Raw genomic sequence first — 25,875 nt, 5'->3', positions numbered from 1 at the left:
TTGTAAACTAATGTACACTTGTCTATTAATTAATAGACCTCTCTGCATTGAATCATATCTGTTATTAACCTCTGTCTCTCTTCCACAGCATGTCTTTTATCCTGTCTTCCTTCTCTCACCCCAACCGGTCGCAGCAGATGGCCACCCCTCCCTGAGCCTGGTTCTGCCGGAGGTTCCTTCCTGTTAAAAGGGAGTTTTTCCTTCCCACTGTCGCCAAAGTGCTTGCTCATAGGGGGTCATATGATTGTTGGGTTTTTCTCTGTATCTATGAAGCGCCTTGAGGCAACTTTTGTTGTGATTTGGCGCTATATAAATAAAATTGAATTGAAATTGAATTGAACTTGTCTCTCAATAAAAATATTAAAAAAAATAAATAAAAAATGTGGACCTGTGGGTTTAGGACCAAACATCTTCATTACGGTCTTGTGTGTCCAAACGACATTGTTCAGGAGTCTTGAGCTTTGTTCAGATCCAACTTTGCAAGCCTAAGCCATGCTGCCATGTTGTTTTTAAAGAGAAGAGGCTTTCTCCTAGCACCCATTCCCAAAAAGTCCTATTAGTTCAGTATCTTTTTTTTCCTGTCATGAACATTAACATTTAACATATGAGGGCTGTGTGCAGGCAAGATAGGGCCCAAAGTGCCGACTCTCAGAGACTTTATTGCTGAATACCATAACTAAACTGAAAACTAAACAGACAGGCTGGCCGACAAAACACACAGCACAGCGGGTAAAGACTGAGAACTAAAATACACAGGATGGAAAACGAGGAGATAGGAAACAGGTGGAAACACAGCTGGGACTACCGGTAATCAGACAAAAAACGAGATGAGGAAAACCAAAACTAGACACACTGCAGATAGGGCAGAGCATTCAAAATAAAACAGACGTGTGGAACACAGGAAGGGGCACAGAAACAGGACAGGAAACCAAAAACTCAAAACACAACCATCCTAAGAAAACAAAAGTACAAGACTCAAAACACCAGGTCACCGACCCAGGACCGTAACGCTAAATGAGGCCTGTAGAATTTGACGATTAGCTCTTGGGTTTTTTGCAGTTTCTCTGAGCAATGCACAGTCTGGCTTTGGAGTGAATTTGCTGCAATGTCAACTCCTGAGAAGACCCTGTAAGAGTACAGAAAGTCACAGTAGGAGTACACTTAGTTTCTCACCTTCTTTGTCACTGCACAGTGTTGATGTTGTCACCCACTCATCAGTGAATTCTGATTAATTTCATCAGTATTTAAAGTTGCACATAGAATCATTTATTGCATCACTGTGAGACAGGACTGCATGTTCAATAGATTATTTCCAGTTCAAATGGGGAAAAAAAACAGCTCTAATTTAAGTAGAACAGATCCACAGTTTCTTTTTCCCTCCATCACCAAGAACAGCTTGATTTGCTCATTGTTGTAAATAATAAAAGATGCACTATAGATAGAATATAAAAAGGATGTTGCTATTTTCGTTGACTAATTACTATGCAAACCAATCACTTTTTTACAGATTTAGTATTTAATTCTTTGCAAGAATATGTACTATATAAATGTTTTAATTATCAAATGAATTTTATCTCAAAATATTACTTTAATCCATTCACTTTGTAATCAAATGACAAAATTAAAATGATGAAAACAATGATGAAATAAAAAGAAACAACAATGTAACAGATGTACTATGATTTCATGGCTGGTAGGATAAATAATTAGTTCTACAAACAGAAAAACCCTTTAATGAATGAACCTCTCTGTCAGTTCCTAAATATTTCCACAGCTCTGATATGTGGGCGTCATCTTGGAAATATCGATTCCTTTATCAGTCAGCAACTGCTTGGCGTAATGCACCGTCTCTGGAGGCAGGGAGGGTGACCGTGCGAGAATCCAGGCGTAGTAAACGTGGAATATGCGCAGAATGTCTGTGCAGGAGTACACAATGGTGTAGTTGGTGTAGTTTGTCTCCAGCACCCAGTATGGGCCATAGGGTGTAACTGGTAACAGAAAGCACAGCCACAGAAAGATAAAATACAGACAATAGCAAACTTTTATATGGGTGAGTTTGCAAATGATTTAGATTTGTAAAGCAGAATTGATGCAACATGATATACATTACTCCAAATACAAAGCCATAAAAAGTAAAATGACAAAGCCACTATATATGAGGTCTAATGATCCATACAGCTGCAGTGAGATCTTGGTCCACATTGCCCCTTTGCTGCATTTAGATGTCAAACAGAGCATACAGTGACACCTTTGGTCATCTCAGGATCATGTCTCCAATTTGAATTTGTTATCCTGCTGACTTGTTGACTAATGATCTCCAGCTTGCACTAAAGTGGTGTGTGTCCTAGTGTGAAGTGTTATGGATGACACTTAGCACCTTGGCTACAAATTGCAGATCTGCGCTATCATCCGATCCAAAAGGTGACTGAGTTTCTTAGTTTTTTGTTTTTGTTTTTTTTTTTAAACATGAATTTGCCAGCTAAACCTGAAGTTGTGAAATGGTATACCACTACATTTGATTACTCCTTCCATCTTTAATATTCAGTTTTTGGCGTGACATTGCCATCTCTTGGTTGCTGGCATTCTCAAAGCCCTAAATAAGGGGCACCAAATTGTTTCTGAGAGGTCACTGGCACTGAAACTACTTCCAGCTGTTCCCTTATTCACAAAGGGCTCCCACAGCAGCTGGTTCCACATGTCTCATTTGGCAGGTTTTTACACCAGTTGTTCATCCTGACACACCCCCAAACCCTCCTAGAATTAAACCACAAATCTTTTGCTTGCAAGGTGAATATTTAAGCTACTACACTAAAGAACCACAATCTATCTCTACCAACGCTACAGAGAATGATTTTATGGTCATTTTTAATGCGGTCCAATAAAAATGCCATAAGTTATGTACTTTTTTTGCCCTTTAATGATGATAGAGTACTTTATGATTTAAATGGGATGATAACAAAATACTTACAATATGAGAAGGAAACTCCAAGCTTAGCTGGTTCTTGTCGGTCTGGAACCACAGCTGTCCCTTCTAAAAACTCCCTTTTACCACCCCTGAGACACACAGATACTGTATGAGTTTATCAAGCAAATTACTTGTTACCACAATCAATTACAGCAAATTAGACAAAATCTCTTTCCTTTGTGCAAACTTCTGTTCAGCACGAGCAAGCACCCTGTGTCATTACAGCAAACGCCACATGAGGTGTGCCGCCACCGAGCCTTCAGTCAACAGTTCAGGGTCAAGATGTTAATCGTGTCACTCAGGTTTGTTTTCATTCTCCTCGTACAATACATAAGAAGAAAGGTGCCTAGTGTACACGTTAAATCCACACCCTGAACTGCACCTTGCAGGGGAGAAAAAAATACCCGTCATTGTTGCCAATATTGAGGTTTGTTTGGTGAAAGGTTTTTTTGTCTTTGTTTGTTTTTTCAGTGATGTACATATTGATACAGCAAATACACAGGTGCAATAATAAAACATCGATTCACTGATCCACACCACCAGGATATACAGCAATGACATCGGAATGTCGTTCGGGCTGGAGAAGTGTAGTGGCTGGACTGGTCGTCCGTGCAAAAACATAATGAAAATCAATTGCTATGTTATCACCTGTTACAATTAAAGTGGTGTTTTCCTTTAGCAAACCACAAGTTGCTTACTACTTACAAAACCTGAGAGTTCAAGACTCGGATGGTCCCATCTTTCCTTACGGAATAATTCGCTTCAATGCACTGTCCTCTGGCAAAAGAAGCAGGCAGCTTCTCAATCTCATACCACTTATCCAGGTACTGTAAATAAAGATGAACAATCATTTCTGTACAGCTCTTTGCTTACTTTGTATGTATGTATACAGAATACTGTTTGTGCTCACCAGCTGAAGGCTGAAGTTAGACTGCACCTTCGGAGTAGGGCAGGCACCAAAGCGAAAAGTCTGAGCCGAGATTGTGGGGACCAGCAGGAGGAGAAGGTAGACAGCAGACATGGTTCCTTTAGGATATGATAAGGTATGTTACACAAGAGTTGCACCTACAGCTCATCCATTTTGTCCACTGGCAGTTTAATACAGCAGGCTGTACAGTGCAGTATTTGCAGGAAATACCGAAATCCATTTTTTAAATGGTAAATTAATTTATTAAGGGGAAAAAAATGTTCAGATCTATCTGGCTCTATGTTAAAAAGTAATTTTCTCCCTGTTTTCTTGTTATTTAGAACCACTCACATACTCTCACTGAGTATGCCAATTGCTGTACTACTGGCCTGCTGTTGAATCAGTTAATGTTCATTAAAGTATATCTGGAAAGCACTCTCTGGGCCCCACTCTCTGATCGGAGTCCTTGTCCTCAGGGAGTTATCACACCAGCATCCCAGAGATAACTCTCTAACACTAACCTAAGAACGGATTGTGTCACCCTTGGCAGCAAGAACTGCATATCAAGTGTTTGTGATAACTGGCAATGAGTCTCTCATACACTTTGGAAGGATTTTGGCCCACTCTTCTTTGCAGAATTTTTTATATTCAGCCACGCTGGAGAGTTTTGAGCGCAAACAGCCCTGTTTAGGGTCATGCCAAAGCATCTCAGTCAGATTTTAAGTAGCCCATTCCAAAACCTTCATTTATTTATTTCTTTATATTTTTGAGCCATTCAGAGGTGGACTTGCTGGTTTGTTTCAGATCATTGTCTTAAGTATAACCCAAGTGTTTTTGAGCGTCAGGGCACAAACTGATGGTCAGACATTATCCTTCGGGATTTTCTGCTAGAGAGCAGAATTGGGTTAGAATGTTAGTATGATCTTCTTTTTATAAAAAGCTTTGTTAGTTTTAGATCTGACATAACAAGGCACAAGACTTCCAAAAAGTTCATTTTTTTGTCTTGTCAGTGGACAGAATATTTTCCTAAAAGTTTTGGGAATCATGATGGGTTTTTTTGGGGGGGGGGGGTAAATGTGTTCTTTTTTGTTCAGCAGTAATTTTTGCCTTGGAAGTCTCTCATGGATGCTATTTTTGTCCAGACTTTTTTTTTGTAACTGTATCAGCAACATTGACCTTATCTGAGGCAAGTGAGGCCTGGAGTTCTTTAGATGTTGTCCTGGGTTCTTTTGTGAGCTCCTGGGTGAGTCAGTGATCTTGGACTAATTTAACCTGGGAAGATTCACCAGTGTTCCAAGTTTTCCTCATTTGTGGATAATGGTCTCAATGTGGCATTGTAACCCTTTGCAGACTGATGATGGCATGTCAATGACTTTGTTTCTCATCTTCCGTTGAGTTGCTCTAGATCGAGCCATGACGTGTTGCTTTTCGAGATCTTTTAACTGATTCTATTCAAGTAATTTCTTGATTCAACTGCTCTGGCAGTAATCATGTCTGGATAATGCATTTTGTATTTAATCAAGTTATCTTTAGTTAATAATAAACTTTACTTTCTGTGAAACATTTAAGTGTGACAAATGTGCAAAGTTAAGAAATCAGAAAGGGGCCAGATACTTTTTTCACAGCACTGTATGTTCACAAGAGTACTGATTGAATAACACTGCAAACAGCCGGGCCCCAGGTTTATAAGATATAAAGCAACAGACGAAGAGATATATGTGAACACTTGACCAAAACTATTGACCCTAGATTATAAAACCTTTGTGTACACAGCTAGCTAACAGGTGGTACAATCTACATCTATTATTGAAAACTCTCATGATGTAAACAGCTGCACTAGCTGACATGTTTTAAAGCATATTCTTATGATAATTATTCTTATTGGTAATTGGTTTTGGCTTAAATGGCTGACATCTACTACCAATAATTTTATCCTACAAAGGGAGCTTATGCAGGTGAGCACAGTGTCTTGTGATTTACGGGATGAATCAGTTTGAAAATTCTGAACCCATGTTGTCGAAATCACTGTGATTTTACTTTCCACAATAATTAGCTAACACGACATAACACACTTTTCAGCTTTCATTTATTTTGAAACTGTGTTGTTGTTGTTTTTTAGATCTGGAATGTAAAAATGTTTGTCTGTTTAAATGTGCTGTGGGCTGTAAATTACACCATCATGAAGATCACCACAAAAGGGTTCAGCAATTTTTCACAGTGTATGATTGAGGTTTATTTATTTATTTATTTATTTAACAGAATTTAGTGGGCTACATATTGAACTTCTCAATATTCCCCTGAGCTGACTTCTTCCCAATGTGGAGGAGTGGCAGCTTCACTCCACTCAATCCAGGCCAAAGAGCCTAATAATCTCTCAAGTGTAATGAAAATTTCAACCACATGGAGGCAGTATTCTACTAGTATGTGTGCTTGATTTTTACAAGAACTGGGTTTGCTTAAATAAAGCAGGAATGTGTCATGTAAGAGTCAGGGTTGAATGTTACCCTGACTTAATGTGGTTTAAAAACAGAAAGTAGTATTAGTGAGAGTCCAGCCAATGTCAGGTTCAGGGTATTGTTTTAACACAAAACAGCATGGCTGTTTTTAGTAGTTTAAAAGCTTTCAAAGTTAAGTAAATGTTTTAAACATGATTGTTTTGTAAAAAGAATTTAACTTTCAATGGTAGACACCATGTATACACAATACTTGCTTTTTTGTAATTGTTTGCATTGTTTTACTTTATTTTACTTGAGAAAATCTCTGCTGCTCGGTGTTTTAGTTTCGGACAGCAAACAGGTTGTTTGTCGCACCTGTTACACCTGTTCTTCTGGTGTCACGTAACAAATTCCTGTGGGACTCAGGTGCTGCTTCTTCTCAGTGCTATGTAACAAGAATGCAAATATTTGAAATATATCCAAAGACGGGATTCCATAATATTATTAAAGAAAAATCACAATAAACTCTCATCTAAGACAACGGACGGTTAAACCAACGAGAAGAAAAGAAGATCAAACCGTAGAAAATAATCTTTTGTTTTGTTATCTAAAAATTGAATAAATAAAACAAAACAAAACCAAAAAAAAAAAACCTTGCCAAATAAACGCATGCCATCTTCCACTTTCAGATAGGTGCTCTTTTCGTTTCGTTTATTAAAGTAAATAACTCTGTCTTACCTGAGCGGTGCACAGGCGTCAGGTCAGGTGGAGGCTTGCATAAAGTGAATGTCTCCAGCTCTACGGAAAAACACGGGCTCGCCTTTACGTTACGTATAGAAAAATAGAAAAATCAAAAAAATTAAAATTCATCAGATCCTTTTGGTTTACTGTGCAACTTATCCTACAATTTCATTCTGTTTTATTCTGTAGGATTAGGTCATATAAAAGAGTTGAGAATAAAAATATAAAAATATACATTCCTATTTTTAAAAGATACAATCTTTAATATGATAATTCATGTTGCTAATTATTTAACTGAATTTCAGCATACGTCTCAGGTTTTCTGCATTTTTAAGAAAAGTTACTGTAGTTAATGAAAGCAATCTGTCAGCATGGCTCTTTGACATTTAATATTTTGAATCAATTTATAAAACTACAGGAAAAAGTTGGTGGAAAAACAGGAACTTTTCTCTTTACTAAATTACTTTTGTTTAGTATGAGTGGCCAATGATGAGGTCTTCATCAGTAGGAAAAGTTGTAAAACCCTCCTTCCCGTTTTCCAAAGCCTTTCTTTCTGTGGGCTGCTTCTGGACCCCGAGCCTCTGGTTTGCCACCCTAATTATGACTTTTGTTATAAAACAGGAAAATCTACAAACTTTGGCTGTAAATTACAAGAGCAGTAAGTTTTTTGTGTCAGTTATTTGTAATTTGTTTATTTCTGCAACTATTTATGCTTCATATTGTTTGCAGCACATGACCTGATCTCAGATTTCTATTTAAACTTCTTGGAATGAGGCAGAATTTTATATCTTGAAGGCATCAAAATTAAGAAACATTTGTCTACGATCCCTGTCAGTTTCACCCCATCTGTTTAAAGCAGGAAAGTAAGCCAAGAGATCATTGTATATTCCTGAGCTTTGAAGCTGGTGTTGCATTACAACAGCTGTCATGATTGTTGTGATTTAAATCAGGCTGTTGTAATATTTCAACGTGATGCAAGCATACAAATCTGAAGAGCAACACAATGCTTTGATAAAAACATATGCGATTTATTGTAATAAATATATTTGTTTGGACAAAAAAAAAATCTGGTCTATTATTCTTCCCAGATGTTTTCTGAGAATAACAACAATGACGCCAAAGAGACGAGGGTCTAAATAAAGGTTATTTATTTCCAGTGTTTGTTGAGGGGAGGACGTGGTGTTGCGCCCATGTTTTTCTGTAAACACGGGCGAGATGTTCACTCTTCAGCAAACATTGTCTCATGCAGTTTCAAACATATTTTTTATTTTTTTTCTCCCAGCTTTTTAAAGCACCCGTTCAATTTTTACTGCAAAACCCGGGGGGGTGGGGGGGGGGGGTGGAAAACTGAAATAAAACTATAATGAAACATTACCGCGATAAAAATCCGATGTTGCTCCGATGCTGCTGTGAGTTTAACTAAAAACAGGATAAAATCTGGAATGCCTGTGAGGTTAAAAGAAAAAAAACAACCCTCCTTGTGTTTCCAACCATCCATAAAAACAGTTTAAAAACAAAACAAATAAAAGAGGCACTTTTTTTTCGTATGTAAAAACTCACTTTTTGGACTATACCTTCACAAAACTACTGTACCAAGCATTACATACTGTAGTATCAGCTTTTATTACTGTTTTCTCAGTCTTTTATTTCATAAAACTATAATAATCCCCCAGTTCCTCAAGCTAATATCTGGCTGTTGTGAGTGTGCTGTGAAAATACAAAATAAAACGACAAGAAACATAAAAAGAAAAAAATAAACTTCCCACAGCACTCAGCTCAGAAAGCAGCCCTCAGTTACTTCCACGTACTTCAAGTACAGCCGAGAAAAACACAGACATGCCGTTTTGAAAAAGACATTATTGTCACAAGCAACTCATGTTAGTCCAAAAAGTGTAATACATTCTTCATACCGCTCCAAAGAGGAAGAACTGAGTCATGATTCCTTATTAAAAAAAACTCTTGCACCTGCTTTCCTCAGTAATACTCGAGTTGACCCTTATATTTGTCATCGTGTCCTATTAAAGTCAGATTCTTGCACTCGTTGGGTTCGATCTTACAGGAGAAAAGTCTGTGTTAGACATCTCTTCAGTCGAATTCCAGTAACAATCATAATAAGTATGTACAGTAGATACATAAAGTATACTTTGTAGAAAAAATATTGTGCAGTAACCTCAGCTAAAATACCCACATTCATACACGTACACATTCATCCCGGTTTTGTTTTTTGTTTTCCATTTCACAGATACTGGTAGAACCGTGAGCGGACAACTTGCGCTCCAGAGAGTTTGTGTGGGTGAGCGTCGTCCCCTAAGGAGCCTTTGTTTTTGCTTTGCAGCCCTCTGCCGTTAATGTGCTCCCCGGCTGGAGGCTGAGCCCCAGGGGAATCCGAAGGCGGTGGAGGTGGAGGTCTTTCGGGAGGTCTTTCTTCATGCACTTCTGCGTGATCATCCTCAGGCACCGCTTTGGGCGCAACCTCGACGCTTGGCTCGGAGCCTCTGCTTTGCTCCCTCGCAATCCAGTCTCGAATGGATAAGTCCTGAGAGGAGCATCTAGGCCTCAGGGGGTCTAGAGCTGAGAGTTCAGCCGCCTGGTCCACCCCACCCTGCTCCCGCCAGTCGTTGATGATTGCCAGCTCTGCGAAGTCTCTCTGCCCGCCCATGGTGTGCCTCCGTCGGATGTTCTTTTTCTTACTGCGACCGTCGGGAGATCGGTTCTTCTGAGTAAACATGTCATCAGCGGACGTTCGTAGCCTAAACTTGAGCCTCTCTGTGATCTTAAGGTGCCAGGCTGGTTCGGATCGCTCTGACTCACTGCGCGAAGAAGAGCTGAGGCTGCTCGTGGATCGGCCCTTTTTCATCACCTCCAGGACTCGAGACAACCGGCTGGAAGACTCCGCCCTGCCCTCGCTTCGCTCCCCGCTGCCAGCAGCCCCTTCGACTGATGATTCACTGTCTGTTTTCTGTTTCAGGGACCACCTTCTTGAGAGGGTATCGCACTCGATCATGCGGTGTGTTGGGAAGAGCCGCCGTGCTTCCAGTTTTGGTGAGGTGCCCCCTTCGATAGCACTGCCCCCTTTGGCCTCTGCCTTTTCTTGACTTTGCGCTGGGCAGGGTGTGGACTGGCTGCTGCCGCCGCCTGGAGCAAAAACTGGAAAGTCGCTCTCGCTGTCTGTCTCCATCGGTCGTCCCTCGCTGATGAGCTCACTGCGCTCATCATCTGCCTCCTCGCCACCCTGCAGCTCTGGACTCAGCACGCTTGATTCCGCTCCAGTCAGGAACGTGATAGAGGAGGTGGTGGAGTAGTCAGAGGTGATAGAGCTCACCTCTGCGCCAGCGGACGCCCCCGCACCTGCTCCCAGAGCGGCTCCTGCTGGCAGGTCAGGGGACACTCCCGCAATCCACTTTTTCGGTCTGGATCGTGGCACTGATGCTCCAGAGCTCATGGTCCCAAGGTCTGAGGTGTTTTCATCAAGCTGGGACGGAGGGTCTGACAATGAGGATTTTCCCTGAGGAGCTGTTTGGTAGCTGATGTTGGGAGAGTTGGAAATCTTTGGGGAAGGTAAAGGTGAAGGCGAGGAGCGTCTGGGGGTAATCTTCTCCCTCAGGAATAAAGAGTTTCGGTGCTCTCTCTTAGCTTTAGGTGTGAGCTCCACTGTCCTCCCGTTCTCCTTCCTCTCTTCTGTCCGTGCTTGCTGCTTCGTGCTGGGTTTGGTGTTAGGGCTGGGACGAGTCTCGCCCTGTGCCTCGGTCTGCTGGTTTGGCTTCTGGCCAAGGATTTCCTTCTTGAGGAATACAGAATCCAGATCATCGTCTGAGCTGCTAGGCTGCGGCTTCTCCCTTGACTTCTTTCTTTTGCGGCTGGCTACAGCAAAGATGGAGGAGACCAGGAGGTCTCTGCTGCACTGATCCTTCCCTGAGGAACCCTGCACAGAGGAGAGGGGAACAGAAAGAGAGAGCACAAGAAGAACAAAATGAGCACTGCTGAATCTAAGAAACACAAAAGACGACACAGAAACTTTTAACCCCAACCCCTTTCCTCAAGTCTGTACTCCACCTGTTCCCATGAAGCACCAGACAAACAAGTAGACAGAAAGAGGGACATTAGCAGCATCATAAACAGGGAGCACAGTACTGATTCATGCTGGCTTTAAAGCAGAAGCAGAAGCAGCAGCACAGCATGAACTGAAGCGCGGCTGAAGCTGAAGAGAACAGCAGTGCAATGATGGAAAGCATCTGCCTTTTTTTCCCTCCTACATCCTAACAAGCTGTTGAACACTCCCAAGTTCCTCAGCCACAAGTTTTTAATCCAGGGTGTCCCCGAGAAGGACTTCATGAAAGACTTGATGCACAGCAGCCTTTATGGCTCCAACTCGCTGACCATCTAACCATGGAAATTGTTTCGTTTTCACTGTGGATGTGAGGGTCAAATAATGTGTGGTCACAGCACTGAGAATACACAATGGGCCTCAATCACTTGTATGTCCAGACAAATATTCTGAATTACCATCAGATTCATAGTGAACTTTTTTGTTATTCACCAGGACAAAGATTTTCCCAGAAACTACTGAGAAATCAATGAAGTTGCTGTAAAACGGAACACTTGCAAAATGCAAAAAAGGAAGACTTTGGTGAATGAAAGCCGGAAGCGGCACACCTCCTCCTCGGGTAAACTGAGAGAGCTGGGCTGCAATAACAGATGTGGAGCCCTTTGAACCACAACTAGAAGAAAATGAAAGAAGCAGGTGGAGGACAGGGACCACGTGATCTTTTAATTTTTGTGAATGAGGCCCAGTGTGTAGCAACAGATGAGTGAAAACTGTTCACAGTGAGGTCTGTGGGTGTTTTGAAGTACAAAATCCCTGCACCCTGTGACAGCAATCGTGCATGTTTTCAAACGCCAAACAAATTTTGTGGTCAGTCATTTGTTTAAGTTTTGTGTTTACAATCTTTCTTTCTGATCCTCTGGTATTTAACACCAAATTATCTTTTTAACGTTCCTTATTTTTTGACAGGCTGTCTTTGAACCATAAAACAAAGTCCAGCATCACATCTGTCTCTTAATGAGAACATTGCAGATGTTGCTGTTTAACTTCTTATATGTATTCTAGTAGTGTTGTGAGTACCACAAATTAGTCTTTTTCACTGTTCAGGAATAAGGCAGAAAATCAGAACAAGTAAACAAGATGCTGCTATAAATTAAATTAGGTGAAAATGCCTTCAGCAGTAAGTTTATATCATCTGTTCTCTTCCTACCTCCTCTCATCTCACACCATCAGACACTGGAGACACACACTCACCTTTGATTTAGCCGAGTCACTAGTTGGGGAATCTGTAGGTAAAAGAGAAAAAGAGAGACACGTTAGATGATTTAACAACACAGGTGAGCACACAGAGGGGGTTAAACGTGTGGAAATGAGTGTGACAGGAAACAAAGGAGGAGAAAGAACCATGTTGATGAGAAGAAGCATGATGAAAAACACGAGACCGATGAGAGGTGAGAGCAAACACAAGCGGACAACAGGCCATGCTGCACACGGGGACAGATGAGCTCAGCGTTACACTCAGGTCCACGTCTGTATGTGTGACATGTGACATGACATGTGACATGACATTGTTTCCTAATTAAGTGTAGACCAGAGGGTGTCAGAAAACCCACAGAAGATGCTGACGGCTATTTCCATCAAAGCTCATCTTGGTGATTCTGAGTGCAACTTTTGCAACGAACAGCAGCGGGGCAGATGACGTGCCATGCAACATGAGGATGGTGATCGATTTGTTATCCAGGAATGAAACCGTGGTCCTGTGGTAGCATTTTCTGATAGAAAAAAAAATTGGTAGTGGCCACACATGAGGATTTCTCCTGATACTTTCAACAATTTCTTGGGCTGCACTGTAAGAATTATGAACAAATGCTTCTGTTGTAATTGTCACTGCAAGTGTCAACCTCTCACGTGTCTTAATCTCTGTGGTTTGTGCTACTTTTCAGATCATCCAACTAGGTTTTAAAAAGTTTCTTTAGGTTAAGAAACACTTGAGTTTACTATCATTTTCAAAGCCATGAAGAGGTGAAACTGTCCAAAAAGCATGTAATTTGTTACTGTAGATGACCCAGTTCATATCATTCACATGCTAGAATATCAGCTAACTAACTAGAAACCCTATAAAACTGGTACAAACAAAGTAGAAATCGAACGTGGATGAAATCATTTTTTAAAAGGACGAAAACTCGAAGGAAAAAGACAGACTTTTTCTGCATCAAGTAAGCAATACACACTAGGAAGAGGCCACCTCCAAAATAAAACTCCAAAATAAAAAATCCTTTCTGAGCATTAATGTTGATTGCCTCCTGATGACACAGTAACTGCTAGCTAGCTACAACCCATAGACTGTATATAAAAAATGCAAGAGCCACCAAAAAGGCTTCTATTACCTGTACTTTTAAAATAGCAAGCACAGACTGAAATTGCTTCTTTAAAAAGTCAGTGTTCAGCTGATGTTCATACAGTAAATTATGATTTCATGTAGCGTAAAATGGACAATAGAGTCTGGCTTCATTTTGACTGACTGGTCACTATTTTATGAATGGGCAGTATTTTCAGTTCCTCAGTGAGATCCAAACCTCTCGTCATGTCAAGTTTAAGGTGAAAGTCTAAATTCCCAGTTCATGTTTTACACAGAACCTTAAAAGTCAACAGAAGCGGGTGCTTCCATCATTTACATACAGTCTATGATAAAACCACAGTATATAGAGATTTTGGAGACACGTCGTCATAGCTTCTTTTTTCTGACTAAGATTCGTTTGCCAGAAAGGAGATAAACACATAATAAACAAAGTTGCAAATAATTTGAATGATCTGAATATTCTTTTTCTGATTTTCCAGATATTGCAATAATGTTGTCATGAAGCTTTTTAGCACAAATATTTGTACAATGACAATCTAATGATGTGACAGCCCCTTTCCTAGCCATGTTTTTTTGTAACTGTCAACCTTATTTTAAAAAAAGCCTAAAATTAAACTTCAGTATTAAAATAACAAATATGGTTTAAGCTTCTAACTGGAGATCAATGTCACCGATCCATTTCTGTCAAAACAGGTTGATACCAAATTTGCCAATGAAGCAATGTGAGATGATATGAGGTCTCAGACACATTGACACAGTGATGACAAAAAACATCTATGGAAGAAACCAAATAAAGAAAAAAAGAAATGAAGGTGACGGGGGGGTCACAGAGGGGCTAGCTATATGAGAAGAGAGGACACTACATGAGAATGAGTGTGTCAGCAAGGAAAACCTATAATCAGTCCTCACCTGCTCTGCAATCTGTCACTCATAGCATCCCTTAGCTAAAATTTGTGTTTGTGTGACATAGCCAAGCCCCCCTATACACCCCTTACAATACAGATGGAGGCACAATATGCAGGTGCACACTGACCAGTGACGTAGAAACCGTACCATGCTATCTCTCCTGTTGGCAAGCTTGCGAGACAGTGAGGAGAGACAGCGGAGAGCCTTTCAGACAGTAGCACCGGCCTGTGTTAGGTATACTCTGATAGAAAACCGGACACCGTACAGTACCGTGTTGCCGCTTCGCTTCCCCTTTTCATCAAGCTTTCTTTGATTAACTTTTTTGTTTGTTTGTTTGTTTTGTTTTCTTCTCTCTCTTTGGCATTTCTTAATAGAGCTGCGGGTTCCTGCAGACTAGGCAGCTACACTGCGGGCAACAATCCTCCTTCTTCCTACAGTTCCAGCTGTCCATCACAGACATTATAGAGTCCATCAGTGACATCATGGTGTGATAGACTCCTCCCACTTGGCCTGTGTCAAGATCAGTATGTGTGAATGCTGGGAAAGCCGTTAGGACACCCGACAGAGCCTCACTAGAGACAGAGGAATCAGAGGTCGCCTTTTACTGTAAAAACATCTAGTTCTGACGTGCCAAAGAACATGCCGTATTAGTGCAACAGTAGGCAGGAAAAAGAGGGGGAAATGGGGGTACCAAAAAGGGCAGAAGGTTGTTTAAAAAGAACTGCTTAAAAGGCTAGCATATACCGAAAAGGAGGAATAGATTTTAAAGCAAATGAAGGAGGGAGGCAATTTTTTGCATCCTTTTGGGGATGCAAATAAATTGCCCACTGAATCCCACACAGGGATTTGGACCGGCCTGTTCTCATATCGGGGCTGTCAGATAATGCCGTTTTGTCAAAGCTGCTGGCGTGTCTCAGCAGAAGGTGTCCTTTCGCAGTAGCGTGCATAACACGCCGGGTTATAGAATCAACGAATGGATCTTTAAAGAGGTGTAAACTTAACCAAGGAATAAATATTAAGACAATCCATGATTTTTCCCTGTGCACAAAACTTGGAATAAATTGGAATAAAGATGTTTTTTTACCAGGTGAGCTACGTGGGGTTTCATTTACAGAAGTTAAGTTCTTGAAATGGTCAGAATTAAGATGAAAATTCAGACTTTTGTTATGTAATATGTGGCCCCCAAAAGCCCAGTTTGAGGTAATAAAAAGTCTTCTAAGCTCAAAACAGGATGCGAACCACAGTGGCATCAACCACAATAATCGTGCTGTTAAGCTTGTAATTTCTGACACTGCCACCCTTACCGATGTCCTAATTCCTAACACCTAATAAGTTTACAGAACTGCAAAAGCAGGGCCAAAAGACACCTGACAAAAGGGCATTATGTAACGTCCCAGAATGAGAATTCATTGTTTGGACTCAGTGTTAGCCATTCTTCCTAATGGCAACAGCCAAAGGAGCAAAAGGGGAAGCTTGGCCTGGGGAAGAAGCAGCATCATCAACATTTGTTTCTAATCTTAAACACAACCGGTCCCTCCCAGCTTTGACCACAGTGCTCAGCGGTGAAAGGGTAGAGAAAGGTTAACCCACCACAGAGTTGGCCTGCCAAAATGCAGCGTGTTACCTGATACTTCACCCTGCGATGTGCCCGTACGGCCGATGTTGGTGAGCAGGTGATCGATGTTGGGGAGGGGCTGAGACTCCACTGCACTCTCCTCCTGGGACACAGTCTGAAAGGAGGAAGGAGAAGTTAATGATTTGATTTGGGTATCTTTCATCATAAAAGGTAAAACAGTTTTTTGCTGGTTTGTTAATTTTCTTCATTCAACGTCCAATCAAAAAGCAGGTCAACTTCATAGCAATGTTCAGTGAATGCAGCTCGGTGTTGGGCACCTCATTCTTCCATTAACTTTGCTGTTGTAACTGTGAACTATCCTTTGAAAGAACACATACTTAACTTCTTGGGTGCTGCATAAGTTAGTTGAAACCAATTTTCAAACATGTACTCTGAACAACATCAGGAGTCTAAAGCTGTCCTTTCTCACATGTAGCACACAGCACATGGGAAATACTCAGAAACACCACAAGGGACAGTGGTGTTGCTACTAGAGTGTTTTAGTTGGGGTAGGAAGCATTGCTGCAGTTGTACTGTTACTTCTTTCACACTGATGAGGTTCCACATTTCAACCAATAGGAGAACGAAGCATTACAAAGATGAAAGTGTTTCTTTTAGGAAAATCATGGTGGGCAGATTCTGCAGGATGCAACTGAAAATCACATCCAGTAGCCACAGAATGGCACCAGCAATTTGTTGGTGGTGGAAGAAAAAAAAAAAACACTAAAATTTTGTCCTACCACTTTTTGCTTTTCTATTTGATTTAGCAGCACCCACAAACCCTCCTTTCCCTTGCAGTCTGCCTCTTTTCTTCGCCTTTGGAAAACCTCTAAGCAATAAATACCGTGGCTGAGCCACGTCCATCTGGTTTTATGTTACTTCCCTCCTTCCTAACAGAGCTGGGTAGTAACACCAATCATGTTTTTGAACCGCAATGTTTTTGTTTTCACTGAGTAAAAACTGATCAATGCTTTCGAACTGATTCAGTGTTTTTTCTCTTTGCCATCTACATTTTTTTTGCCAACTCCCTTCACCAAAACTGCCTTTTTTGTTTTAGTATTTAGAGAAGAAAACAATGTTATTGTAGTAACGTCTGTACCCACCACTGGCTCTCCATTTCCATCTTCAGTGAAGAACCAATCGTACTGCAAGACACGAAATAAACGTGAGAAAATAAAAATTTGTGTGCATGTTTGAATCAGTGACCCAACACTGAAACTCACATTTTGAATGAGGGTCTCCACTATCTTGTACTGGTCGGGCATGTGCGTCACCATATGGGTCATGTTGTCCTCGGTGGTGCGCACCAGAGTTGGGCCGAACACGATGGCCAGGTTCCTCGGTTCCATCTGACATTTTTTTTTAAAAAAGTTGTTTTTTTCTTTTTTTTGTTTGTCTCCAAACTGAGTAACTCAGAACAGAGGGGTCTACATAATTGTATAATAAGACTATAAATTACACTACAGACAAGAACAAAAATATGTAAACAACAAAAGCAACAATGACAACAACAACAAATACCTTATTTTTCTCAGAGTTGTCAGCCACAGTTTTCAGGTGAGCTGAGAGGAACTTGAGGGTCTCGTAATGATGAGCCGGTAACTCGTGAAGCTGTAAGGAAAAGAGAAATTACACAAAACACAAATTGAATGTCTGACATCTTAGTTTCTTGCATTTTGTGTAATTTTAATGAGGTTAAATGTTACAAAACGACTTCTACTCACCAGTCTCTTCAGCACTTTGAGTCTCTCCACTGGGTCCTCTATCCTGTTGGCCTCTATAAAATCTGAGTACCTCTCTGCAGGACGAAAAAAGAAGAAGTAAAAGTACTTTTACAGATGACAGTTCTCCTTTTTAACCACTAGATGGCAAGAAGAATCAACTTACCATTGGTGAACAGGGGCTCGGGGAGTTTCCGAAAGAAGGACTTGAGTAAACTACTGATCACATTGAGGTCCCTCCATTTCTGTACAAAAACACAATTAATTTAGCAAAAGGCTCATTTGGGAAAACAAGTATGATGGTTTTCTACAGCTTCCACTGCTGCTGCATAATGTTTGTGATCCAGAAATACAAGCTTACCCAGCTTCTGCAATAAATAGATATTACATTTTAAAGATTTACCCATCACTGGCCAGAGTACAAAGATGTAGAAAAGAGACCTGTCAGTCTGCAGCTTTTAAAAATACTTCAGGCCATTAGGGAAACGCACTTCAAGGAGAGTTTAATTAAAGCAGCAGCAGATCAATGAAAGGACACTCACATCGTCTTGGATGTCGATATCATTCATGCCCTTGTTATTGAGCTCCTCCTGCATGTTGGAGATCGCAGCGTTGTTTCCAGGAACTCTGTAAATGCCCGTGTACTCCAGCCCCCTCTCTTCCACCAGCTTACAGCAAACCTCCACAATCAGAGGCACAAACTGGAACACAGAGGAATGAGGACCGTGTTTTAAAAGGCCCATTCCAGAGCAGAACATTGGGTTTGTGCACTGAATAAAACCAGCCCGAACCTTGTTGGTCTGTGCAGGAGGACAGTCGTCCAGTCTCACTCCAAACGTGACTCCAGGAGATGGCTTCTTCTCGAAAGGTTTCCTCATCAGTCCTGGGATGCCCTTTCGCCATGTCCCTTTATCCTTGGGAGGGCTGGTGTCATCTGCACACACAGGACAACACACAGGATACTGTGAATAGTAGCTTCTAATTACAACATGTCTGAGAAAGATAAGTTAAGGATATGTAGTAAAATCCAATAACTCCTTTTATATGATTGATGTTTAGCTACTGTGTGTAAATCCTGAGCACTTCTGCTTTTATTCTTATCTGGATCCAAATGCTGTCAAATACAGGATTTATTAAGCACAGAATGGATTCGACTGTCAGGATTATTGTGATGCTCCAGATATGAATACAGAACTATACTGACTGTTTTCTTGCAGTCTTCTTGCCACTCTAATACGTTTTGTACTGCTAAGCTGAGCAGTTTCTGGCACAAGGTGCAACAATCTTCAAGTTTATTACCTTTAACAGGCACGAATCAAGCTCTACGGGTGTTGTACTTGAGGCACAGCTCATTGAACGTGTACTTACTTGCATTAAAGTAACATTAACTGTAAAACAATGAGTTATTACTTCCAGAAGTGATACCCTCCATCGTCATCATCAAAACACCTTCAACGCACTGTGCAGTTTGCTCTGTGAGCATTTATGATTCATTTCCTTTAACCATTTGTACCCCTTTAAAAACAGCCTGTAAGAGTTTAACTACAGAGCATTGTATTAACCATATAGTCACGCTGCCTGATCTAAATATGTAAAGGCTGCATAAAGCAGAGGCACCGTGTACTCAAAATGAAAACCAGTGATCAAACTGCCAGCCTTCTGATTTGTAGATGACCTGCTCTGCCTCCTGAGCCACAGCCACCCCAGTAAATGTTTATATACTACTTTTACATAACAAATGAAGGAAGCATTAGTAATTAATTTTATTATTTATCAGATATAAAATGTTCTTCCTTTTCATACCTTTGTGCATGTTCTTCCTCTCCTGCTCAGCTTTGGGTGAGTGTGGGCTTGTTGCTTTGGTCTCTCCTTTCCCTCCCAGCAGCGTCTGCCTTAGCGACTGGCGTGAAGTTCTGGGAGACGGCTCCGTCTTGCTGCCAGTCGGGCTGCATGAGACATGGACACGAAACTTTCAGAGCTTTCCCATGAGCTATGAGACACCTCCCTTCCCCGCTCACCTGCTTTCATGTCACCCTTACCTCATCAAGGTGTTGTACTCTTTGATCTTCCTGCTGATGAGGTCGTGGCTAGTAAAGTCGGCATTCTAAAAAAAGGGAAGACGGAAAAAACGACAGGGCGTGATATGAGACGTGATAACAAATGTTTACGGGAATCTGGTGCAATTGTGCCCTTCAGCCCGGCCTTACAGACTATGACAGATCGTTATATAACCTGCAGCTCTCAGGTGTCACAGGGAGGACTGTTAGAACAAAACATTTGGCTGGTTAGGTCCTCAAAAGAGTTTATATTTCAAATACGGGAAGATGCACCTACTTTGTTCTTCATTTCATCTCCAAAATGTCACAAAACATTCCAAAAAGTTTCATCCAACCAAAACTCAAAGAGATTCAGTTTATTCAGTTTTAGTCACATAAATGTTACCCAGAAGTCCAGAAAAAGAAATGAACACAACGAGTCCTGCTGACAGAACTCTGCAGATGAACACACAAATTCAGCTATTTTATTGTCCCTGTGCAACTGAAATGTAACTGTGTCATCCTTAACTGGCGCATTTATTTTGAAATCCCGCATATTTAAAACAAATAATTAGAACTAGAATAAGCACCATAATAAACACCATGGAGTCACAAGCTAGCGTACTCCTAGTCCTGATCCCAAGCTCGGATAAATGGGAGGATTGCGTCACGAAGAGCAACCAGAATAAAATCTGTGCCAAATCAAATATGCGGCTCTATCCACTGAGGCGACCCCCTGGGAAATAAGGGAGCAGCCGACAGTACCAAGAATCACATGAATGTTTACAATCGAAAGAACGCGGAAAGAGCACAATTGAGGAAACAAGTAAATACAAATTTGAAGAAAAACTAACTGGTGTGGGGAGTTTTGATGAAACGCCATGCAGAAATTCTGCATTTATGTAGCAAAGATCGTCGCTGCCTCAGTGGCTTTTAGAAAGCCCCTAATTATTAGAAAATATCAATAACTGAGCGGAAAATTAGAGCAGCACTGTATGTGAGAGAAGAGGGTGGCTTATGGATCGCTAATTTGATATTTTCCATTAATATTTTAATTCGATAACTTGAGTAAAAATATTCCAACAGCTCATCTGTTTAAGAAGAAAGTTGTAAATCTTTGTTTAGATTAGAGCTGTACAACACATGTTCTCGCTGAATCTGGAAGCTGTTTTCTGTGCTAAACATTATGAATTTTGTCCGTCTTTTACAGGAATCAAATTCCCGTTTATCTGCTTTTTAAACCCCAGTGTACTCGCATATGTCAGCCTGTAACCCATGCACTGTACTTCATAAAGTTTCAACAAATAAACAGATGCTAATCACACAGCTATGGGTTGAGGAAAATGTCTAAACTTGCCTTGCAAGAAGGTTACATGCTTTAAAAGCTTTGCTCAATCAAAGGAGATGAAAGCTAATGCGCATGAAAGCCCCCGAGGACACTCTTAGTGAGAACTACTGAGCTGCAAGCTGCCAAATATATCAGTAAAAATCGTAAAATTAAAAATGCCAAACCGCTTATTCAACCCGTGACGAACATGATAATATTGGTATCTGTTTTTATGACTTTATCACATCTGAAAACAAAATTTTTCAAATTCTTTCAGTGTTTTTTTTTTCTCCCGAGGAGACGAGCAGAGTCACAGCACTTGGACTCAAACAACTTAACTTTAACTTAATTTGCCTGCTTATGAAAGTTTGGGTCTTGTGACTGCTTTTTGTATAATGACTGTCCCAACAGTTTGAACCCAAGACTCGCACCTCGTCATCCAGGTTGCTGTTCTCCTGTATGACTCTGATCCAGGCCAGCATGTCTTCCCGGTCCTCAGCCTGGAACAGGTACTCGCAGTCCGACGTGGTCAGCCTCAGGACGTTCTTCCGCTTCGTGTCGCTGTAGGAGATGTCAATCAGGCAGGACTTGATGCTGATCGGCAGCGGCTCATCCACTGCTTGGCAGTTGGCGTGTGCTTGGCCCTCCTTTTTGTCTTTGTATAGGCAGAGGTAGTTTCCTCTCAACACGGCGTACATCTGTTTCCACGGCCGCATGCCGCCTCCGACACGCTACATAAAACACGTCATGAAGAAGAGAATAGTTTACAAAGCAAAACAGCAGGAATTCAACCAATCTTAAAAGCACTACTATTGCTTTATAATCACGGTGTTGTGGACAATATGAGACAAGAAAATCTAAACTGCTCAAGCAAGTAAAACAAACAGCAGAGGAAATATAGATAAGATATCATCAAGAAGGAGCTGTTATGGTTAATAACCCAAATTTCGAGCAGGTCAATGGATATAAAAGTGTGTGAGGCATGATTTCTGTGGCACTGTGTGGGTTTTAAACAGAGACGGTGCACACCTTGGCCTTTTCTGTATGAAGCTGCTTAAAATGCAGCAATCCCTCCTTGGTGGCGTCACAGAAGACGTCTGATGAGGAATCTCTCCTTGACCCTGAATCATCCGATGACCTGTCCACAGCCTGAAACGGAGACGAAACCAATGCAAACGCATGAAAGCCCGAAAGGTTTTCAAGTGCAAGACGAGGCGAAAGTGCACCAGTGATATACAGTAAATTAAAAACTCCTTTTAAATGAATCATTTACAAAAGCAGCATGACGCAACTCCCACGGCTCTCCCAGTTTCCACAATATATTCACATTACGGTGAGAGACGTTTATAATGTGGGTGTGAAACAAAGGTTGCATAAATATCTGAGCAGGAAACGCTGATAAAACAAAGAGCCGACAGTGAGCTCATAAAAAAAAAAAAACTTACCTTCATAAGACTTTTCAGACCAGGTATCAAGGACCGCCTAGACAGAAATGGAAAAAAATGTGAGGGCAGCAGAAAGTATGAGATGTGTGTGAGAATAAGCGTTTAAAACTACATCAAATAATAAAACCTGCTTCAGTGGGATTGGTTCAAACAAAATGTGCTCGTTCTCTTTGGTTTTGGAGTAAAACAGAACCAAAACAACCTCTGACTTTACTGCTTAGGAAAGACAACACCCTCTCTTTCTTGAGAGTGTAAAAGCAAAATTGATCAGTCACAGGAGTAAGGTACCCATAAATCCATCCACTGCCAATAAGCTTTCCAGAAATGTGACCTAACAAGTGATCAGTAAATTGTTAAAACTCTGCACACAGCTGATGGACCCGCATCGGAGTTAAACCCAGAGGTATGTTTCGCTTTTTGTGCAGCGCCATGTTTTTACTACTAAACTGTAAATAATCTACTAAAACCTGCCTTTGTTTGTCCTGTTTTTTTAAATACAAGACTGATAGTGGCTGTTTTCACAAGTTTTTACATGCACTGTTGTGAGAGCATCTTACCCTTTGCCTTCTTCCCGGTAGTTATCGAGGCCTTCATCGTACGACTTGGAGCGCTCAGTTTTAGAACCAGAATCTGACTCAATAATTGTGAGACGGAGAGAATCTATTAAAAGAGGGTCACATAATTATTTGAAACTGTCCCTTTCTGCGCCAAATTCAGCAGCTGACTAACCCTTTGATATGGAAAACACACCTTGGTCATGTGACAGCTGGCGGCGAATGAGAGGGGACGGAGAAGGGGGGCTGGCTGGGATGGTGGTGATGATGGGAGTTCCAGATATCACGGCTGAGGCGGGGATGTGCGCACTCTCCAGGTCGATGCTCGGACTGGACGGTTCATCTGAGGACAGAAAAGAGGAAACTGAGTTCAGCAAGGCAAGAAAATCATAAAACACTCCCCTGAACATGAAGTATAATAGTCTGAATATATCCGCTAAAAGCTTAAACATACTTAAAAAAGGATCACATGAACACTCAGGCTGGTTTTAAAACATTTCTTAAACAAACTGTAGTAAAATTACAACATGTTAACTAGGTTTTTACCCAAATATTCAACTTTTCATATATTTGACTATTTCACTGGGTGGATCCCTCGGGTTGGTTGCTTGGCTACAGAGTGTCTAACATAAGGACCAGGCTGGCTTTGGAAAACGTAAAATGCGAGCATAAATGTTGGACTTTTAATTGCATTTCTAAGTTTCACAGCTTTTTCTACTAATAAAGATCTCCCCCATTTAAATTCATGCTACACCAAAATAATTAAGTTACAGATTTCTGTAGTTTTACACATTTAATTCTTAAAATGTAAGCTCAAAGAGTGCTGCTGACAGGAGGCTTTTATACAGGTAGCACAACACCTGATCCAGAACTGTAATTAGGATTGGCTTTAAACAACGTGAAAAACTGTGTGCATGTAACCAAAGTAAATGTGCAAACGTATCGTAGCAGTCGTAACCAGATTCCTACTAGCGCCCTGTGCATGGGGCTTGTATTGTAGGCAGCCTGGTAGCTCACCTGGTAGAGCAGATGGTCAGAACCTGCATGCAAAACGGTCACTGGCCAGTTTTGCATAGAGTCAAACTTGCAAAGAAGTCATTAGTAATTCTAGTTTTTCACTGAAGTCCATCTCTTATAAATTATGCAAAGATTCAGTGAAAGTTGTATTTAAATTAGGAACTTCATCATAGATTTTCACTAAGTTTATAATAAGATTTTAAAAGATTTTTTAAAATCACTATTATATTAGGGTAAGAAGTAAAGAAGAACATTTGTGAAACTAATATGAATAAAAGTCAATAATTTATACAGCATAAGAAAAAACATCAAAGACAAAAATCATCATGAAGTTAATAAACTACTGTGACTCAATCAGGCTTGTCACAAATGGCAGGCACATCTATGAGTACAGACACAGGCCACTTATTGTTATGAAGCAGCCTGAGCCCGAGGCTCAGAGAAGACAGACATGGTGATGATTCAGGAAGACCTGACAACAAATCAATGATTACATTAAGTCCTCAAAAGTTCACAATTCAGTTTCAAACTGTTCAACTCAAAAACATGAGGCTCTTCCAGTGTATGACAGAGGTTGCACAACCACAGGAAAGTGAATACCATTAATGGTACACGGCCATAAAGTGTACAGATAAGCTGACGCTGTCACTTAAAGGGAAGAGAGCTGTGACAAACCAACAATTCCAACCATGGCATAATCATGATCCAAATATGTATTTTCCTAACACAGTTAATCTGCTGGAGATGCTAATCATACCACATCTTTGAAATGTATTCAACTTAACTCAATAGGAGCCATAATACTGCAAATTAGAGCAACATTAACCAAGGTCTACGTCATGTCTGCTGTCTCAACTTGAATAAACATTGCAGCAAACCGCAATAAAAAGCAGCGATAAGACGTACGGAGAGAAGACTACATGATGCAGACAGAGACTCAGTCAGTCAGTCAGCTGATAAGCACTTCAGTCCAGATAAGCTGCTACAACCCCTTTCCTTTAAATACACAGATGCAGTACAGTCAGCTTGCATTATATCATCACAGGCGAGACTGTGTCATAATGAGTGATATGCAATATCTGCAAAGCGGCAAACCCTAAAAACAAATTAGGAGACTGGTACAGCGAACAAGTAGTTGCAGAAATGAATCTTATCAGCGAATATGGTGATGAAGAAAGTAGGGCGAGACCACACCGCGGATATTGTTACTGAAAGCTCTCTTTATAATAGTGCAGAGCACAAGTAAATGGTTCAACCAGAGACTTCAAACTTGTCAGGTCATTGTGGCACACCTGAAGGAAAGAATACCTTTTTCAAATTCTTACAAATTCATCTCCAGAAACGTAACTGTCGCTGTTATTTAACTTGAAAAGTGCCCTGACTACAAAAGACAAATAGCTAAAAAGAACAACAGCGAAAAGATCTAAAAGACACAATTTCCTTGCAAACTGTTTACTTTCAGTGGTGCCATTTAACGTGAAACATGTGCTCATTGTAGGGTACAGATTCCTGCTGTGAAACCTCTCTTTCCTCAAACCGCAAAGACATCTCCCATGACACTGCAAACCTCATTTCTGCAAGCAAGCCAGATGCCCATTTGCTTTAATCACTTGTTTATATACCTCTAACTCTGTTTCTGGGAAGATGGTGGCAGCCAGCGAGTTTTAACACGTACAATTACAATTTATTTATTTCACTTTCATACATCAAGACTGATTTGGCTTTAAGCAGGAGAACATGCACCTATCCACATCTAGACAACATGTTTGGTGTCTTTTTGTTTCTGGTCAATATAGTAAATACAA

At 40.8% G+C, this 25,875-nt stretch overlaps 2 protein-coding genes across 9 annotated transcripts in view; both read right to left on the bottom strand.

The window, feature by feature from the left end:
- Positions 1-1,243: 1,243 nt before the first annotated feature.
- Positions 1,244-7,134, bottom strand: LOC146662459 (apolipoprotein D-like). Of its 2 annotated transcripts, XM_085419101.1 has the most exons (6): positions 7,046-7,126; positions 6,683-6,752; positions 3,876-3,991; positions 3,671-3,792; positions 2,969-3,054; positions 1,244-1,988 (listed from the first exon to the last, which is right to left on the bottom strand). In XM_085419101.1, exons 3-6 carry the CDS (start codon positions 3,984-3,986, stop codon positions 1,759-1,761), a joined length of 549 nt encoding a protein of 182 aa, XP_085275227.1. In that variant the 5' UTR covers positions 3,987-3,991; positions 6,683-6,752; positions 7,046-7,126; the 3' UTR covers positions 1,244-1,758. The 2 variants fall into 2 exon arrangements, with proteins under 2 accessions (XP_085275227.1, XP_085275226.1); XM_085419100.1 differs by lacking the exon at positions 6,683-6,752 and having other exon boundaries at positions 7,046-7,134.
- A 1,045-nt stretch (positions 7,135-8,179) lies between these two features.
- arhgap21a (Rho GTPase activating protein 21a) overlaps positions 8,180-25,875 on the bottom strand; it is a 102,490-nt gene continuing 84,794 nt past the window's right edge. For 6 of the 7 annotated variants that reach the window (XM_085419096.1, XM_085419093.1, XM_085419094.1 and 3 more), the window contains 17 exons: positions 23,250-23,396; positions 23,057-23,159; positions 22,500-22,536; positions 22,084-22,203; positions 21,486-21,785; positions 19,731-19,795; positions 19,495-19,637; positions 18,483-18,625; positions 18,234-18,392; positions 17,858-17,936; positions 17,695-17,768; positions 17,492-17,581; positions 17,194-17,319; positions 17,074-17,115; positions 15,980-16,085; positions 12,345-12,376; positions 8,180-10,970 (listed from right to left, as the gene is read on the bottom strand). In XM_085419096.1, the coding sequence (XP_085275222.1) occupies positions 9,285-10,970; positions 12,345-12,376; positions 15,980-16,085; positions 17,074-17,115; positions 17,194-17,319; positions 17,492-17,581; positions 17,695-17,768; positions 17,858-17,936; positions 18,234-18,392; positions 18,483-18,625; positions 19,495-19,637; positions 19,731-19,795; positions 21,486-21,785; positions 22,084-22,203; positions 22,500-22,536; positions 23,057-23,159; positions 23,250-23,396 (3,452 nt within the window). In that variant the 3' untranslated portion in view covers positions 8,180-9,284. The remainder of the gene's footprint in view (positions 10,971-12,344; positions 12,377-15,979; positions 16,086-17,073; positions 17,116-17,193; positions 17,320-17,491; positions 17,582-17,694; positions 17,769-17,857; positions 17,937-18,233; positions 18,393-18,482; positions 18,626-19,494; positions 19,638-19,730; positions 19,796-21,485; positions 21,786-22,083; positions 22,204-22,499; positions 22,537-23,056; positions 23,160-23,249; positions 23,397-25,875) is intronic. The other variant, XM_085419095.1, reaches the window with a different exon arrangement.

The sequence above is a fragment of the Rhamphochromis longiceps genome, linkage group LG9 (assembly GCF_057381845.1).
Source record: "Rhamphochromis longiceps isolate RC_006_pf linkage group LG9, R_longiceps_female_GT1.1, whole genome shotgun sequence".
NCBI classification, from domain to species: domain Eukaryota; kingdom Metazoa; phylum Chordata; class Actinopteri; order Cichliformes; family Cichlidae; genus Rhamphochromis; species Rhamphochromis longiceps.
Note: the sequence above shows the minus strand (reverse complement) of the source record. Positions and strands in the feature narration are given on the sequence as shown.

Bases quoted from the DNA above. Each gene is read 5' to 3' on its own strand.
- LOC146662459 (XM_085419100.1), bottom strand. From the start codon at position 3,986: ATGTCTGCTGTCTACCTTCTCCTCCTGCTGGTCCCCACAATCTCGGCT. The intron at 3,793-3,875 runs GTGAGCACAAAC...CTTTATTTACAG, and splicing joins CTAACTTCAGCCTTCAGCTG to TACCTGGATAAGTGGTATGA. The intron at 1,989-2,968 runs GTAAGTATTTTG...TTCTGTTACCAG, and splicing joins TGGAGTTTCCTTCTCATATT to TTACACCCTATGGCCCATAC.